Here is a 16,928-nt window from a genome sequence, read left to right on the forward strand (position 1 = left end):
GATTCAAAGGAGTCGGGTTTCACACCTGGCAAACCCGCATCAAGCTCATCTTGATGAAAAAGGATCTCTGGGCCATCACAAATGGCAAAGAGAAGAAACCTCAGGACGCGGACCTTGCAACTACTTGGCAAAAGAATGATGACAGAGCCCAGGCCATTATCAAACTAGCGCTAGACGACAGTTATATCCACCATGTGGATAACTGTGAGACCTCACATGATACATGGAAAAAACTTGACACCCTGTTCGGTGCACAATCTAAATCATCAAAGTATGGTCTCCTGATTGAGTTCTTCAGGCTTGAAATGAAGTCCAGCACATCACTTGCCACACATCTCAATTACATGGAAGGACTCTAACCCAAGTTGTAGGAATCAACATTAAAATGGATGAAGATGTTTGCATCGGTGTTCTACTTAAGAGTTTGCCTCCTGAATATAATAATGTATCAAAAACTTTAATCAACATGCCAAATCCTGAACTTGTTGATATCCAGGCATCACTGTAAGAAGAGGAAAAGAAGCTAAAAACTAAGGAAGAACCAAGTATCTCTAGAGATGAGCATGCATTATATGTTGGCAACAGGTACAAATGCAAGAAGGATCAGCTCCTTTGTGACTTCTGCAAAAGGACCGGACACACCGAGAAGTTCTGCCACGCAAGAAAGGGATCCCAAAAAGCCTATCTAGTCGCAGTCAAAGAAGAAGAAGAAAATGGAGCAAAGGAAGAAGAAGATGAAGATGAAGATCACCAAGTTCGGAAGGACAAGACTCATCAGTCCTTCTACTCTCATAACTCTGATAGACTGTTTTAAAAGCCTTGTATTTCCTTGCCCTAATGCTTCCTGCCATAAGCTTTGTAAACTCCTCATGTAACTTGGCATTACAGTCCCTGTACACTTTGTGAGGCCCCTGTTACAACCTCTGGATGTCCATCATGTTTTGGTGCCCACACTTAGCCTTTTCTGCAACAGCCTCTGGTGTCTACCATGTTTGTGGTGTGCCCACACTTTGCAGGTGGTTCTCATTACAGCCTCTACCAACTTTGTGTCTTTTTAGTTGTGATTGAGGAGGGGTATTGAGAATCAGCAATCACACTTACTAAACAGCCTCTTTGTATGGAGCTTCAGGGTTAAGGATATGCAGGCTAACTTATCCCATATGCACAATGGTGCCTACTGTAGTTTCCTACTTTCCTATAAAGCATTGTACTTGCTTCCTTTTCTTAATGAAATGATAGTACTCTTTTCTTTTCAGTGAAGTGTCAATGTCATTGTCCACATACACAAGATTGTGTTTATGAGTCCAAGTCTCAATCTTGGAACCTAATTCACTTGTGTAACAAACAGTGTCTTTGTCTTCTCCATCATGAGTCCACACTTCTCCTTTCATCCACCATAACTCACTGCCATGCTCTAGATCCCACATTTCTCACAGCATAAAGTAGCAATATTCATACAATCATACCCCACAATGAAATGGAATTGCAGAAAGGAAAAATAGGCATATTAGAGAGGTATCTCGTACCATGCTCAACGAAAAAGACTTGCCAGATTTTTACTGGGCTGAAGCAGTTGCTACAGCAGTCTACATAATGAACAGGACTCCCACTGCAACAATACATGGGATGACTCCAGAGGAGAGGTATACTGGTAGGAAACCAGATATTTCTCATTTGAAAATTTTTGGTTGCATTGCCTATGTACATGTGCCAGATGAGTTGAGATCCAAGTTGGATCCAAAAGCTGAGAAGTGCATCTTTATTGGTTACTCTCTGCAGCAAAAAGGGTATAGATGCTATAACCCTTCTACTCGTAAGTTTACAGTGAGCAGAGATGTTATTTTTTATGAGATGAGTAGCTGGTATAAACCAGTAAATGTGATTGATGATGTAGATGCACAAAATGATAATGCTGCACAAAATTCACAACAGCAGTCACAAAATATTAGTGGACCTGGAGCGTCCTCTAGTAGTGGTTCACATTCTTCACCATGGACAGGCAGATTGAGATCAGGAGAATCTTCTCAAAGTAATGTAGATAGTGGTATGCAGGTATCACGAAAAGGAAAAGAGAAGGTTGATCAGTCCATGTTTGATGTGAATGCAGGTCACTCTTATGTGGATGGTGAATCCAGTGGCTCAGAACAGAGCATTGATGATGAGTTGGGTATTCCTTCTATTGTTACACCTGGAGTAAGGAAGACCATGGATGTTTTGAGAGCACCTGGGAGTGAACCTACTTTGCGCAGGTCTACCAGAGCTAGGTATCCTGTGGATAGGCTGAAATATGATGGATTTACAACCATTCACTATGCCTATATGGTCAAAGTGATACAGGAACCAGAACCCACTTCTTTTGAGAAAGCCATGGGAAAAGAAAAATGGGAGAAAGCCATGGATGAAGAAATGGATGCCTTGGAAGCAAATGCTACATGGGAATTGGTACCTTTGCCTAAAGGTAAGAATGCAATTGGCTATAAATGGGTTTATAAGGTGAAGCACAATGCAGATGGTTCTATGAACAGATACAAGGCAAGATTAGTAGTCAAGGGGTATGCACAAACATATGGCATTGATTATGAAGAAACATTTAGTCCGGTTGCAAGGATGGCAACCGTAAGAGCAGTCATTGCTATGGCTGCATCAAAGGAATGGTCTTTACATGAGATTGATGTAAATAATGCCTTCTTGCATGGTGATTTGCAAGAAGAGGTCTATATGGAGCAGCCACCAGGTTATGTGCATGTTGTTCATCCTGAGTTTGTTTACAGGTTGAAGAAAGCCTTGTATGGCTTGAAGCAAGCACCTAGAGCATGGTCTGACAAGATAGGACAGTATCTTGTCACTATTGGCTTTCAGATTTCCAAGGCAGATTTCTCACTTTATGTGAGAAAAACAGAGAAAGGTATTATGCTACTTGTCATTTATGTTGATGATTTGATTATGACAGGTGATAGTGATGAAGATATCCTTCATGTGAAAATGCTATTGAAGCAGAAGTTTGAGATGAAGGATTTGGGAGAGATGCATTATTTCTTGGGCATTGAGGTGATTAGATCACCAAGTGGGATACAGCTCTTGCAGAGGCAATATGGATTGGACATGCTGTCCAAATATGGGATGTTAGGCTGTTGAAGCAAGCATCTAGAGCATGGTCTGACAAGATAGGACAGTATCTTGTCACTATTGGCTTTCAGATTTCCAAGGCAGATTTCTCACTTTATGTGAGAAAAACAGAGAAAGGTATTATGCTACTTGTCATTTATGTTGATGATTTGATTATGACAGGTGATAGTGATGAAGATATCCTTCATGTGAAAATGCTATTGAAGCAGAAGTTTGAGATGAAGGATTTGGGAGAGATGCATTATTTCTTCGGCATTGAGGTGATTAGATCACCAAGTGGGATACAGCTCTTGCAGAGGCAATATGGATTGGACATGCTGTCCAAATATGGGATGCATTATTTCTTGGGCATTGAGGTGATTAGATCACCAAGTGGGATATAGCTCTTGCAGAGGCAATATGGATTGGACATGCTGTCCAAATATGAGATGAAGGATTTGGGAGAGATGCATTATTTCTTGGGCATTGAGGTGATTAGATCACCAAGTGGGATACAGCTCTTGCAGAGGCAATATGGATTGGACATGCTGTCCAAATATGGGATGATAGGCTGTAAGCCTATTTCAGTTCCTTTGGAGTAGAATGTGAAGCTGAGCGCACATGCAGGTGAGCTTCTGGAAGACCCTACTATGTATAGACACATAGTAGGAAGTTTGATTTATATGACTATTACCAGGCCAGATTTAAGCTATGTTGTTGGATTGGTAAGTCAGTTTATGTAGGCTCCAAGGAAACCACATTTGGATGCGGCTAGACGCATACTCAGATATGTGAAGTCCACATTGCAGTATGGACTATTTTATGAGACTGGGGTTCAGATACAGTTGCATGGATACATTGATGCTGATTGGACTGGTAGTATTTCTGATAGACGATCTACCAGTGGATATGTGTTCTCTTTTGGGACTGCTGTTGTCACTTGGAGCAACAAGAAACAGCCTACAGTTGCCTTATCGAGCACAGAGGCTGAGTATAGGGGTGCAGCAATGGCTGCATGTGAGGTAGCTTGGCTGCATAAGCTACTTTATGATATGCATCAGCCTACAGATGGGCCAGTTGTCATTTATTGTGACAACATGAGTAGTATACACTTGGCAAATAACCCAGTCTATCATGCTAGAACAAAGCACATTGAGGTGCATTATCACTATGTGCGGGAGAGGGTTTTACTAGGTCTTATTGATCTAGTTTATGTCAGCACAGAGGATCAGGTAGCTGACATATTTACAAAGGCATTGGGCGCAGAGAAGCTGCGCAAGTTCAGAGACCTGCTTGGTGTGCAGGAATTGGGATTGAGCTCGAGGGGGAGTGTTGAGATATCGAGCTCCACTCGTGATATGCCAGGGTGACCGTTGTGCATTTATGTCACCGACTTGTTAGTTGGAGATGCGGTTGGTACACCGCCCATGAATAATAGCTAGATGACAGCTATCCTTATCTACTCTAATTCGTGGCTCAGTTAGTATGCCACCTTAGTTAGTTGAGTTTGGTTTGAGACCCATATATAGGGTTCTTCTATTTCTTTGTATAAGAGTTCTTTTGGCTTACACAACTAAGAAGAGGAAAATTGTTTTCAGCCTCCACCTCTGTGTGTATTCCCCCATTGTGCAAGCAAGAAAGCTACAAGTGAGAGTCCTTCCTTCTCTCCCACAATCTTGACACTTCATATGTAGACAAGATGGAAATCCTTGTAGCTACTATTTGATGGGACCAATTGGAGAAGCCCTCCTCCATACATTTCTTGTCTGTCTTATTATCTATCTTTTCTTCTCATTTTTGGAGTCATTGTGGATCAAATTGGACATAATAATGGAGTGGAGGAAGCAAATCAAGGAGCACCACATGGATCATGAGTGGCATATAGCATAATACTTCTTCTTTCACATGAGATGATCTTGTAGATTGGTACACATAATTCACTTCGTTTTCCTAGTTAGTGTGATTCACCATGTGGATTGTGAGTGACATATATCATGATGCTTAAAGGCTTTCTCATGAGATCATCTTGTTGATTAGTACACTTGTGATTCACTTCTTTTTTCCTAGTTAGTATAGCCTACATTCGTATAAGTCTTGATGAGATATTCATTGGCACGTTCTACTTTTATCTGGAGTATTGTGGTGCCAAAATTGTATTGAAGAGCTACTTTAGTTGTACCTAGTTTCTTCCTCGACCTCTCCAAGTCATCATGTGCCTCAACATTAATAGTTATTATATATGATAAGGATTCCCCCACTCTAGCTTGTCTTAAAACAAAAATCTATCTCCTAGAGAGCAAGGATCATCAGTAAGCCATGATGATGGGGTTATGGATAGCTTTTGTGCTATGTGTTTTCCCCAAAATACTTAACCTTGTCCTCCATTCTCTTGATTTGTGAGGACATAGCTAAGCAAACTATTGTAGAAGAGGTAAAGTTGAATATCATTATCTCTGTTTAGAGAGCTAACTATCCCCTTTTATGAAGATCCTTGTGGATGTCATAGTTTTAACAAAATAATGGAGGGAGGAACACCCTATATTTTACTCATAAATTTCACTAAATATTTCCAAGTTCTTGATTGTTAATGAGTTAAAATGTGCGTTATGCTTGTGATCACATCTCTAGATACATTGGGCTTCCTATTGGGCTTTCTACCTACATGTGGTATTGCTTTATCATGCTTTGCACCATAAAAGGTGTCTTAAAAAATGTTGGCACTAGAAGACACATTGAGAAGATTGGGATTAATCCCCAGGTGTAGTGCTACAACTTGCACTCTACAATTGCCTTCTGATGGATGCCCTTGTTTGCAAGTTTCTCACCCACCTCTCAATGTACATGTTGGGCTCATGGTAAGCTTTCCTTGGATCTAAATTCTTGTATTTTCAGACTACATCTAGTGAACTTGTGCATCTTCAAGATTTATCCATGTGGGGCGATTCAACAAAAATATAATGTTTCTTAAATATTTATACAGAAAGGTCACAACATGCACCCATAAATATGCATCCAATGAGACCCACAAGGTTGACATGAATATACAATGCCTTTAAAGAGATGGTGTGAAGCCAAAGTTTTCACATTCATGTCTTCTTGATGCATAAAAGGGAGTTTATGCTTAGACTGTGCTCTCAATTGAAGTATTTACATTTGGTTAGTTTAAAGTTATGTACTCTTTTCCATGATCAAAGAACACCCTTATGCATATGGACTAGAGGGTTATATTTAGAAATGAAGAGATCATATGCACATGCACGTGGGTAGGTGCACACGTGCGCACACACACACACTAGCACTCCTTTTGCAAGGGGTGATGGCATCTCTAAAGAATCACATCAAATTTAACTCATAGCAACAGACTTCTTGCAAATATATAGATATTTTGAAATGCATGCAATTTATAGAATTATTCATCTATATGTACAATTGTCATTACCATGTTCATATGCCAATTAATGGTCTACTAATCAACATCAAGGAAGAAATGATAGGCCAATGCTTTGTGCACGTCTTGTTGTTTTCAAGGTTGCTTGTTTCTATGTGGCAAGTTACTTATTTTCAAAAATTAATATGATGGAAAAAGATGGGAGACTTGTACTTTGATATATAGTGTTAGTTTGTGTATGGTAACTGACACATTTATGTTAACAATGCTTTAATGGGGCATTTTTTACCTTGAGATTTATGTTGACGATGTTTTATTGGGGCACATTTTAATACTGAGATTTAGAGAAATCAAGTGGATAAATATATGAAAATATGCTTAGTCTAAATGTGTGTTGTAAATATCCTTGACCATATGAATCAAACATGTTTGTAGCATTAGCTTTTGTCCTAAGTTGTCAATAATAATCATGATGATGTAAATACAAGTATTATTACAATGCTTATCTATTGAAAGAACATGGAGATCAACCCTATAATTTTGTGGAAATAAGTACATGTTCCACTTAGTTTTATGATTGGGTATATCCAAATCAAACTTGTATTGTAAGCTTTGTCTTGGTCAAGACATGTAATCTCAATTTGGAGACAACTTGTAACCTTAGAAACTTGGAGGCCTTACTAAAAGCATGATGACTAACCAAGTTTTGTTACTATGACAATTGTGAGACTTTACGGTCCTTAAGCTAATTTATCATAGTAATAGCACCCTTCAAGGAACATATCACTATTATTATGAAATATTTAAGGATCTGCTAGCCAACTATGAATAAGTATTGGTTCTTTTGATACAAGCCATGTGCTATCTACGTCCTTAGATCTATCCTATGAAGATAGTTGATGCAAAATAGACAGCCTCTTCATTCAATCCATCGGGCATGTTTGTGATTTTTACCATACTTCATGTTACATCATTTACCTTCCTAAGAGATGGTTTGGTTCTAAAGTCATTCTTATTATGGATAGCCATGTGGTGAGCTCGAATGACGAACTTCATAAGTGATCTTCTTGAGGTCATGTCCTTATACACAACCTTCATGAGTTCATGGAAACATTGCTATATGACAATCAATCATGAGCAACAGTGAGTGTTCTACCCACCCATAGCCTTCTTTAAAGCCCAAGCTATCATATGTTTGACCAAAGGCTGATTCCACCGAGTCACCCTTGAACCCAACAGCGGCCTAGTAGCCCAGGTACTACTCATCCTATGACTTGGCACAATGCCGCATCATCTATTGCCATGCCCATTATAATGCTGTACATATAGCACTTTAAATAATTATTACTTTTATCTTGAAAAACAAATCGGGAAAACTTCTATTAGCAAATGAATGCTTCCTCACTCACTTGTGATCCAACATTTTGTTAAGCATTCTGCTTCTCATTTGCATGCTAGAACTCCCTTCAAACCTTGGTCTAGTAATGGTCTTTCAGCTTCTTTGCTGTCTGATGTACTCCCTTCTCTATTGGACATACACCAGGGACCAGGACAATGCACATGCAGTGACCGTCACCCAGATGGAAATGTCATCTAGAGTTTCAGAATTTTACATTCTCTAACAACCAAGCTACATCAGCCTCAAGGAGAACACAGAGCTAGGAACTGCGCAAGAAGAGACTTCTGACCCCTAGAAAGCAGAAAAACAGCACATTCTGGCTGATATTTCATAATTTGTTAAGCAACTGATGTGAGTTGTTGTTTAGACGTTCTGATCTTCAAAGCAAATTAGCTCTGCTATTCTCTCATACGTGAGCTCTACTGCCAGGTAGCCAGGCTTACAAGTGCAAACAAACCATAACTAGTAGTTAGGATCAAGAAAGGCAATAGGACATGGATTCAGGCTAAAAGAAAAGGGATGAAAGAGAGGCAATAGTGCATCTTTATTTCTTACATACATTTCACGTCCTAAACAAAAGTAAATAACAGAAGACTCATGCTATAACATACTGGACTCAAAAAATGTTTGCAATGCATCAATGATCCTTCTATGCATAAGAAATAACACTCTTTTCTGCACTCAAAGTGGACAAACATGCCCTTTGAGACCAATATTCTCACCAGTAAGATCAAAATACATTTTGTATGAGAGGTAATTTCCTATGTCCAAATACAAGTTCACTCCATAAAGATGAATATTTGAGGTCCCAATAATCCACTCATCCTTTGTGAGGCTTGCAGCCAGTTTCATGGGTACAAATGTTTCTACTTTGCAGTGGAAGTGCTTCTTTGCTTAATTTCTTCTCAGCAAAATCATCACAGCTTAACCATTCAGAGACCACGTAAGGTACACCCCCCAAAAGTACACCTGCCACCAATCTTAGGGTGAAGTTACAAAGTTTGTTTGTCACAGATAGGACATAAAGTCACATGTTCGAACAGCAACAATTGGCATCAGCTGCACACTCACTAGTTGCAAAAGCCAAGTACTTCAATGCAGGCATTGCTGGAATAAATTCAATCTTGAGGCTCACAGAGGCTTCCATCAAATCACTGTCAAAACCATGGCATGCAACAGAGCTCTAAGTCAATCAAGCCAGATTGCTAGACTGCAGATTGACTGCTTGTGCCAAGTGTTCTACTGTTGCAGAGGATGCCTAGACTGCAGAAGCTAGCACAAAACATCACAAAGGCGAGCAATGTTGGTGAAAACTGGTCTCAAACTCCTGAAGAAACATTGTAGATTGATTCTGAACCGATGGCTGAAGCCTGTAGAAACTCCTGATTGAATGGATTCTCCTTGTCTCACATCACCCAAAAACAAGCTCTCTTCAGCACTCTAATCATACCACATGCCACTTACTGAAAGTCTCATATTGCTGAGCCAAGCAAAGTTTTAAACCTCAAAAAAGGTTCACCAGTTCTAACTCTTCTCAGTGGTTACCATGCACTCGCACCTTGATGGTGGCTCATGTCTACTTACCATGGAACAACAGACACGTGACCATGAACCAAAGTGCACATTTTGTTTGCAGTGATTATCACCCCAACCTCAGAGACCATATTTTCTGCATATGCTCCTACAATAGTTAGATGATCGATCATCTGCTTACCCAGCAATGAAAAGGAGAAAGAATCATTGAACATGCCTCTGATAATTTCCTGCCTTGCCAAACCTTTCAGCAAAATCCTAGCTTCAATTAATTCATCACAAATCTGGAGTGCATGCCCCTCTATCTGTGCCAAACATTGTCGAACATGAAAATTCAGCATCATATCAAGAGACAAAAGTCTTCTTCTAGCTGCTCACTGTTGTATTTGCCTTACATCATCCAAATTGTAGCATTCATGGTTGCATGCACATGCGTGTGTAACATCCAACTCTGAAACTTGAATTCAAGAGGATAAGGATGAGAATTGAGAGGATAAACTCATTGAGCATGCAAACCAAGGACAGTCATGCCTCTAAGTAACGAAAGCAAGCACTGTTGCAAGAGTTGGTGAAATAGTCTTCTCACTTCAAAGATCGCACCCCATTATCCCCAACAATGGCACAAATTTAGACCAAAATGTTAACCATGTTCTCTACAGCTCCACCACATGAGATCTGCAGGAGCACAGAATCAGATGGAGTTACAAATTCCTGCATCTTCTGATATTTTCCAGAGATTGCACATTACAACTACTTGTGTTATCTTCAAGACATTGCATACATCGATGATTCATTTCGTTACTGGCTTCTTCAAAGATCATGCCACATTCTCCCCAACAATGGCATAAATTTAGACAGAAATGTTAAACAAGGTTTTCTACAGCTCAATCACATGAGATCGGCAGAAGCACAGAATTGGACGAGTTACGAATTCCTGCATCTTCTGTTATCTTCCAGACATTGCAGCGTTCCAAAACCTCAACCTGAGCGATCATGACTTGAGCAAAATACGGATGTTCGTTCTGGAAGCAGACTCGAGCATCTTGTCACATTAAGCCTGGAACATTCTCCATCCACACAGGATGTTTGCCTGCCGGGTTATTTTTGTCCATCTTCCGGTGCCGCACCGAGAATCCTGCCATCTGAGGGTATCAGGTGAGGTATGCCATCCACAACCTAACCACCACAAACAGTGTGTTAGTAATTCTACCGCACAGAACGACATCAGGCCGGCTCGGGCTGCGCATATTATCTGTTACCGACCTTGTATGCGACGCCGAGGGAGTCGTTGATAAGTTCATCAGATTTGCGGCAATACCTGCAGATCACAAACTGTTATCCTCTCTCTCTCTCTCTCTCTCTCTCTCTCTCTCTCTGTGCGTCTGTCTGTGCTTGTGGTCACCTGAGAGGTTCTTTAGTTAACGGGCAGGCGATTGTCTCCAGCAGCTTGCCGTTGAATGGGACCTTCGTCGATCTCCAAAACTGCCAAAATGCCATGATAGCTCTTTGGGGATCGGATCAGATTTCTCAACAGCTCTGCTATTCTTTAAGGCTGTTTGTAGCGCTCCGTCTCTTCCGCACTAGTGAACGCGCAAGTATTGGTGTTCTAGCGGTTCGTGCAAGTCACAAGTGCATGTCATCTAGGCATCTTTAAAGCAATGGTGTTTATCTCCTTCTCCCCTTTTCTCTCTGCAATGATGGTTCATTGTTTAGTAGATGCATTAATATTAGTGTGCTTTATTAAATATACTAGGCCTTCTACACCAAGATTCTCTTGATGCTTCATACCGATATTTTCTTGGTGCTTCACACCGATATTCTCAAAGCATTGGTATTCTTTCATGCTTTGCATCGAGGAGATTCGAAGGCATGTTCTAAATGGTAAGAGGGTTCATGGATGCTTTAGTCACCACGAAACCGATTGTGAAAGACCCCAAAGCTTTTTTGTGAAATCAGGATTTGTTTATATTTGCTTTCCATAGGTATTAGGCCAATACTTCATACTGATTTTAGTCCATTGCTTTGAACATTTTTTATTGTCTCTGCAAATTTTTATACTCTCTCTCTCTCTCTCTCTCTCAAATTACACACATACATGATCTATTGTACATATATCATATATGTTTATAGTGTATATACATATGATATATATTTCGTATATTATATATTATTCTATTGTATATATTGTATATGTATGTGTGTGTATACACACATCGTATATAACTTTTTACATTATATATTATTATATTGCATATGCATCCTATCATATTATGACAAGTGGGCACATGAGGTAGATGATGGGGGCGAGCACATGAGGTGAATCCGTGCAGTTTCTCTCTTGACTAAAATCTTAGGTTCTTCCTTGAAGTGAATTTGACATTCAAAAAATAACTTGGATGATTTTCTCAAAGTTTCAGAAAATACCCTATATTTTGTATATTATATATTATTATATTGCATATACATTGTTTAATATTATGGCAGGTGGGTGCATGAGGTAGATGGCAAGCAGGTGCGTGAGGTGGATACAAGCGAGCGCATGATGCGGGCAACATGTAAGGATTGCGAGCGGGTGTGTGAGGGTTGTAGGCGAGAGGCTAGGCATGCCATGTGGTGAGGTTTGGGGGGGCTTCATGCACCTTGTATCCCCCCCATCTATAGAGATAGAGATTTCTAATTATAAATATAATATAATACTTATATATGTATAAAATATAGATATTATATTTATACTTTAATATATTTATATAACATAATGTAAATATTTAATATCCAATTATAATATAGTTTACAATAATATAATTGTATTTTTATATATACATGTAATGTAAATTATAAATTTAATTTATTATATAATTATACATGCTTTTGTATTTAACATAATTAGTATGTATTGTATTATCTAAATATTTTTAAATACTTATTATATTATGCAAAATATTTTTTTTGGAGGGGTTTTTGGTGGACGAGTGTACACGAAAGTCAAGGGGTTGTTTTTGGCTGGCGGGGGGTCACGATATTAGCTAGGGTACAAGTGTGAGCAGAGGTTGCGTGCTGTAAGCCACAATGGCAACTTGGATGGGCAGTGTGGGAGAGGCTCTGCGTGTGCCATGTGCCCCACCCAAAACACCCACCCCCCTGCCCCTCGGGCCCCTACTAACATATAGTATATATGTGTAGTAACTTTTGATTGTATTACTCATAGTATAATCTAATGGAGCAATTTGTTCAACTTAATCTAACCTTAGGTTATTGTTTGATCGTATTAAACAATAACCTAAGCCTTTCTTGTGTGCATGCGTGTATACATGTGTGTGTGAGCATATGCATATGTGTACCGCTCTAATGAGGTGGGAACCTTTTACTTTGATTGTATTACTTAGTTACAGTCTAATTGAGCAATTTGTTCAACCTAATCTCACCTTAGGTTGTTGTTCAATCGTGTTAAACAAGAACCTAAGTCTTTCTTGTGTGTGTGTGTGTGTGTGTGTGTGTGTGTGTGTGTGTGTGTGTGTGTGTGTGTGTGTGTGTGTGTGTGTGTGTGTGTGTGTGTGTGTGTGTGTGTGTGTGCACGCATGTACATGCATGTGTATATCCATGTGTGTGTAAGCACATGCATATGTATGTGTGTATTTGTGGGCCATTAATGCTATAGTAAAGAGATGTGTGCCTCTCTAATGGGGCGGAAACCTTTTTATCTTTTGAGAACTCAATATTGGTTAACTTAAACATCAATTATAGCTAAGTGTTATGCAATCAATGTTCACTTAGTATCACATGTTTCTGAGCTCTATCATTTAATTGTCTCATTGATACAAAAACTTACATGACCTAAATCTTTTCTAGTATCATGTGGTTGATGCCTATAATAGAAGAGTATGCAAAAAAACTCTCAATTTTCTTTCACCTAAAAAGGATGTAATGAATACCCCTTAGATTTTCCCAATTCGCCCCTTTACATGTATATATTGCATGTGCATTCTACTTGAGGCTCTCTTCATTTGTTTTCCATTCATTGGACAAGATGTTCCTATCCCAACTACAGGAGCCACCAACAACACCAGCAACATTGGAAGGGGACAATAAAGTTGGAGAATCAACCTTCTCCAATTATTGCAACAAGAGAAGAAAAGATTAAAAGAAAACTTGTTATGGATTGGATCTTTTGCAAAATGTTAGTGCTATATGTAATACGCCGCCAGCTAAAATGCCCCCTACTTTTTATCTTAAAAAAGATCATTGATTTTTTTTTCTCTCCACCCTCCCTGTCATTGTCGTGGCATCATAGGGAGAGAAAGAGACACGACAATAAGTCGACGAGTTGTGAGGGAGGGAGGACACGTTGTCGTGATGTTATGAGGACACAATGTGAAAAAGTATGGAATGCATCATCATCCAACATCTTTGTTGATCTAGAGAGTCAATGTGATCTGAGCCATTAGTACTAGTGTGAGTTGCATGGATTATCCGAAAATACTAGATTTTTGGATAATTTTAGCCTATTTTTTATATTATTTATTGTAAAAATCCGAAAAAGTTAGAAAAAAACTTCTAGATTAGGATGGCATGCAAAAAGCTAGTTGCTTTTTTAGCCAATTAGGGGATTTTCACAAGAGGGACAGATTGACGAAATCGCACGCATCGCAATCGTTGTAAACAGGCTAAAAACTATAGATTGAATTGAAAGAAGAAGGAGTGATCTGGGAGATCCATGAGTAGGCGTGCTGTGGTTTTACCCCCCCTTTCGGAGCCAACGGAGCCATGAGATTTGGGTTTCGAGCAGTAGAGGAGCTGTACTTTTTATGCGTGTTTTGTTCTATGAAGAAGCTCTAAGAGATCTAATGCCTGAAGATTGCTTCTGAGTAGTGTGAAGATTCCAAATTCTTTCAATATATATTAATTCAATTCATTGTGATTTGTCTTTGTAGTGTTTACCACTTGGTTATTCTCTATCTTCTCTTCCATCTCCTATCTCTACTTCCTTCTACTTTGATCCCCAGTGGATTCAACCTTTCAACAAAAACTCCTCCAACATTGGTGAACCCGACGTGAAAGGTCGTCAGAAGAAGGAAATACAAGATGGGAGAATCTTTGAATACATTCTCCAATGATGTTTTGCAACAGTTGGTGCAAAATATGAATATGCTTATGGAGGTACAACAACAACAACAACAGGTGATGCAAGCTTCAGCTCAAACAAAAAGTGTTGTGATGAATGCTTTGCAAGCAATTGAGCATGAGGTGAAGTTATTCAATGGCAGGAATGTATCTGCATATGTATATACCTAGAAATGTGGGTGCAGGTCCTATGGTTGATGAATTTGCAGAGACTTTTGCAGGCAGAGCGATCCATTCTTTGGGTGATCTTTACTCGGGTTATGATTAGTTTTAGCTTGCAATTGAAAGCAATGATATCACAACCATGAAGACTCCTTTGGGGTTAGTACGGATGTGTACTCTCCCACAGGGTGCAACAAACTCAGTGGCACACATGAAAAATGCTATGAATAGGGTACTCGGGGATTTTATACCACAATTGACTATTCCCTTCTTGGATGATGTTCCAATCAACGGGTGTGCAGTGGATGAAAAGAATGAAGAGATGGATGCTCATGGATGCAGACAGTTTGTTGCAGACCATATTGTGGATTGTAAGAGGATTTTGACACACCTAGAAGAGGTGCATTTAACTCTTTTTGTTGTCTTTGGAGTTGAAGAGGTTTTGATTGTTGGGCATATGTGTGGGCTTAATGGGCGAAGGCCAGCACCAGCAAAAATAGATGGGATTGATAGAATGCAATATGTATGCACGAATGTATCAAAGGTACGTAGATTCTTGGGTGCATGTGTGTTCTATTTGATATGGATTCCTCACTTTGCACTTGTAGCCGATGCTCTTTATCAGCTTCTAAGGAAAGGTCAGAAATTTCCTTGGGAAAGGAAGCAACAGAAAGCAATGAAGAAATTGAAGCAACTCTTAAAATTTACTCCTACATTGAGAAAGGTTGACTATTCACATGGAAAGCCTATCATTATCACAAGCCCAATCGGGATTGGATGGGCAATTGGGCAAGATAATGAGGAAGGACAAAGATATGCAATTCGCTTTGGTGCTAAAGTATTGACTGAACAATAGAGAAGATATCCACAGGTTAAAAGAGAATTATGGGGAATTGTGATAGCCCTTAAATGTGATAAGGAGTATTTTATGGATGCTCATGTAGTCATTGAGACCGATTGTTTGCTGGTATTGGGTATGATTACTAGTTGTGCTACTCCACACATTGCTATGCTCCGGTGGATTGCATACATCAAATCTTTGAACCCTGAATTTCAGCATATTGCAGGAAGAGATAACCCAGTGGCAGACATGTTATCTCAAGCATATTATGAGAATGAAGATGGGATGATGGATGAGGAGGAAGAAGATGACTTTCTTATGGTTGAAAATGATGTTGCAAGAGTGAATTTAGCAATGCAAGGTGTTGCTGCAGCATTAACAGAAGCTTAGACAACAAAGAGAAGACACTTTAGATGTTTTGTGTCTTGTGTAGAAGTGTTTCTGGAAGACAAATATACCTCAGTACATTAACAAAGAGAGATGAATGGTCAGATGAGGAGTTTAAGAAAATCAAGAGGAAAGCATATGGGTGTTTTTAAAAAGATGGATACTTATGGAAACATGCTAAAAAGAAACAGGGTATGCCATTGCGAGTTTTGGGTGACAAAGCTTCACAAGTAAAAGTAATGCAAGAATTTTATGAAAGCTTGTGGGCTGGTCATAGAGGTGTTTGGGATACTTTTACAAAGATCAAAGAAAGATATTGGTGGCAAGGTATGTATAAGGATGTTGCTCACTTTGTGGAAACATGTACGATATGTCAAATGTATTCATCTGTGAGACATCGGGATGGATTGCCACCCACATATCCATTGTCTCTTCATTTTAAGTGGGTGGTGGATTTGGTCACAATGCCTACAGATCTTTGGCAAATGAGGTATCTTGTGCTTGCTCATGAAGACTTGACTAATCAAGTGGAAGGGAAAGCTTTACGTACTAAGACAACAAATGCTGTGTGTACTTTTCTCTTAGAAGAGATCTTTTGTCGGTATGGCTGTGTAGGTAAAATTACAGCAGATAGGGGTGAGTTGGATGCAGATGAAGCTCATGATTTCTTTGCACGGTTGGGGATAAAGCTTGCTTTAACTTCACCCTATAACCTTGAAGGAAATGGAAAAAGTAAAAGAGGTCACCCACCTATTGTGAAGGCATTGGCAAAAGCATGTGGAGAGAAGGTAAAAGAGTGGCCATGATTGCTCCTTTATGCTTTGTGGGCCGACAGAACAACTCTAGGAGGACTCAGAATCCAGTGACAACTAGGATTTTGGCACATACCGGAGGATGTGCAGATTCAGAGGGGGTAGATGTCATGATGTTATGGGGACACAGTGTGAAAAAGTATGGAATGCATCATCATCCGACTTCTTTATTGATCTAGAGAG

General features: G+C 39.5%; 1 protein-coding gene across 1 annotated transcript; it reads right to left on the reverse strand.

Moving 5' to 3' along the window:
- Positions 1-8,617: 8,617 nt before the first annotated feature.
- On the reverse strand, positions 8,618-11,086 carry LOC148032397 (uncharacterized). Its single transcript, XM_087683049.1, has 3 exons — positions 10,828-11,086; positions 10,689-10,743; positions 8,618-10,601 (listed from the first exon to the last, which is right to left on the reverse strand). The coding sequence occupies exons 1-3, from the start codon at positions 10,920-10,922 to the stop codon at positions 10,524-10,526; spliced, it is 228 nt and encodes a 75-aa protein (XP_087539175.1). The 5' UTR covers positions 10,923-11,086; the 3' UTR covers positions 8,618-10,523.
- Between the last annotated feature and the right edge of the window lie 5,842 nt (positions 11,087-16,928).

This window comes from Lygodium microphyllum, chromosome 8, assembly GCF_053477565.2.
Source record: "Lygodium microphyllum isolate KBCC chromosome 8, Lygodium_microphyllum_v1.1.10, whole genome shotgun sequence".
NCBI classification, from domain to species: domain Eukaryota; kingdom Viridiplantae; phylum Streptophyta; class Polypodiopsida; order Schizaeales; family Lygodiaceae; genus Lygodium; species Lygodium microphyllum.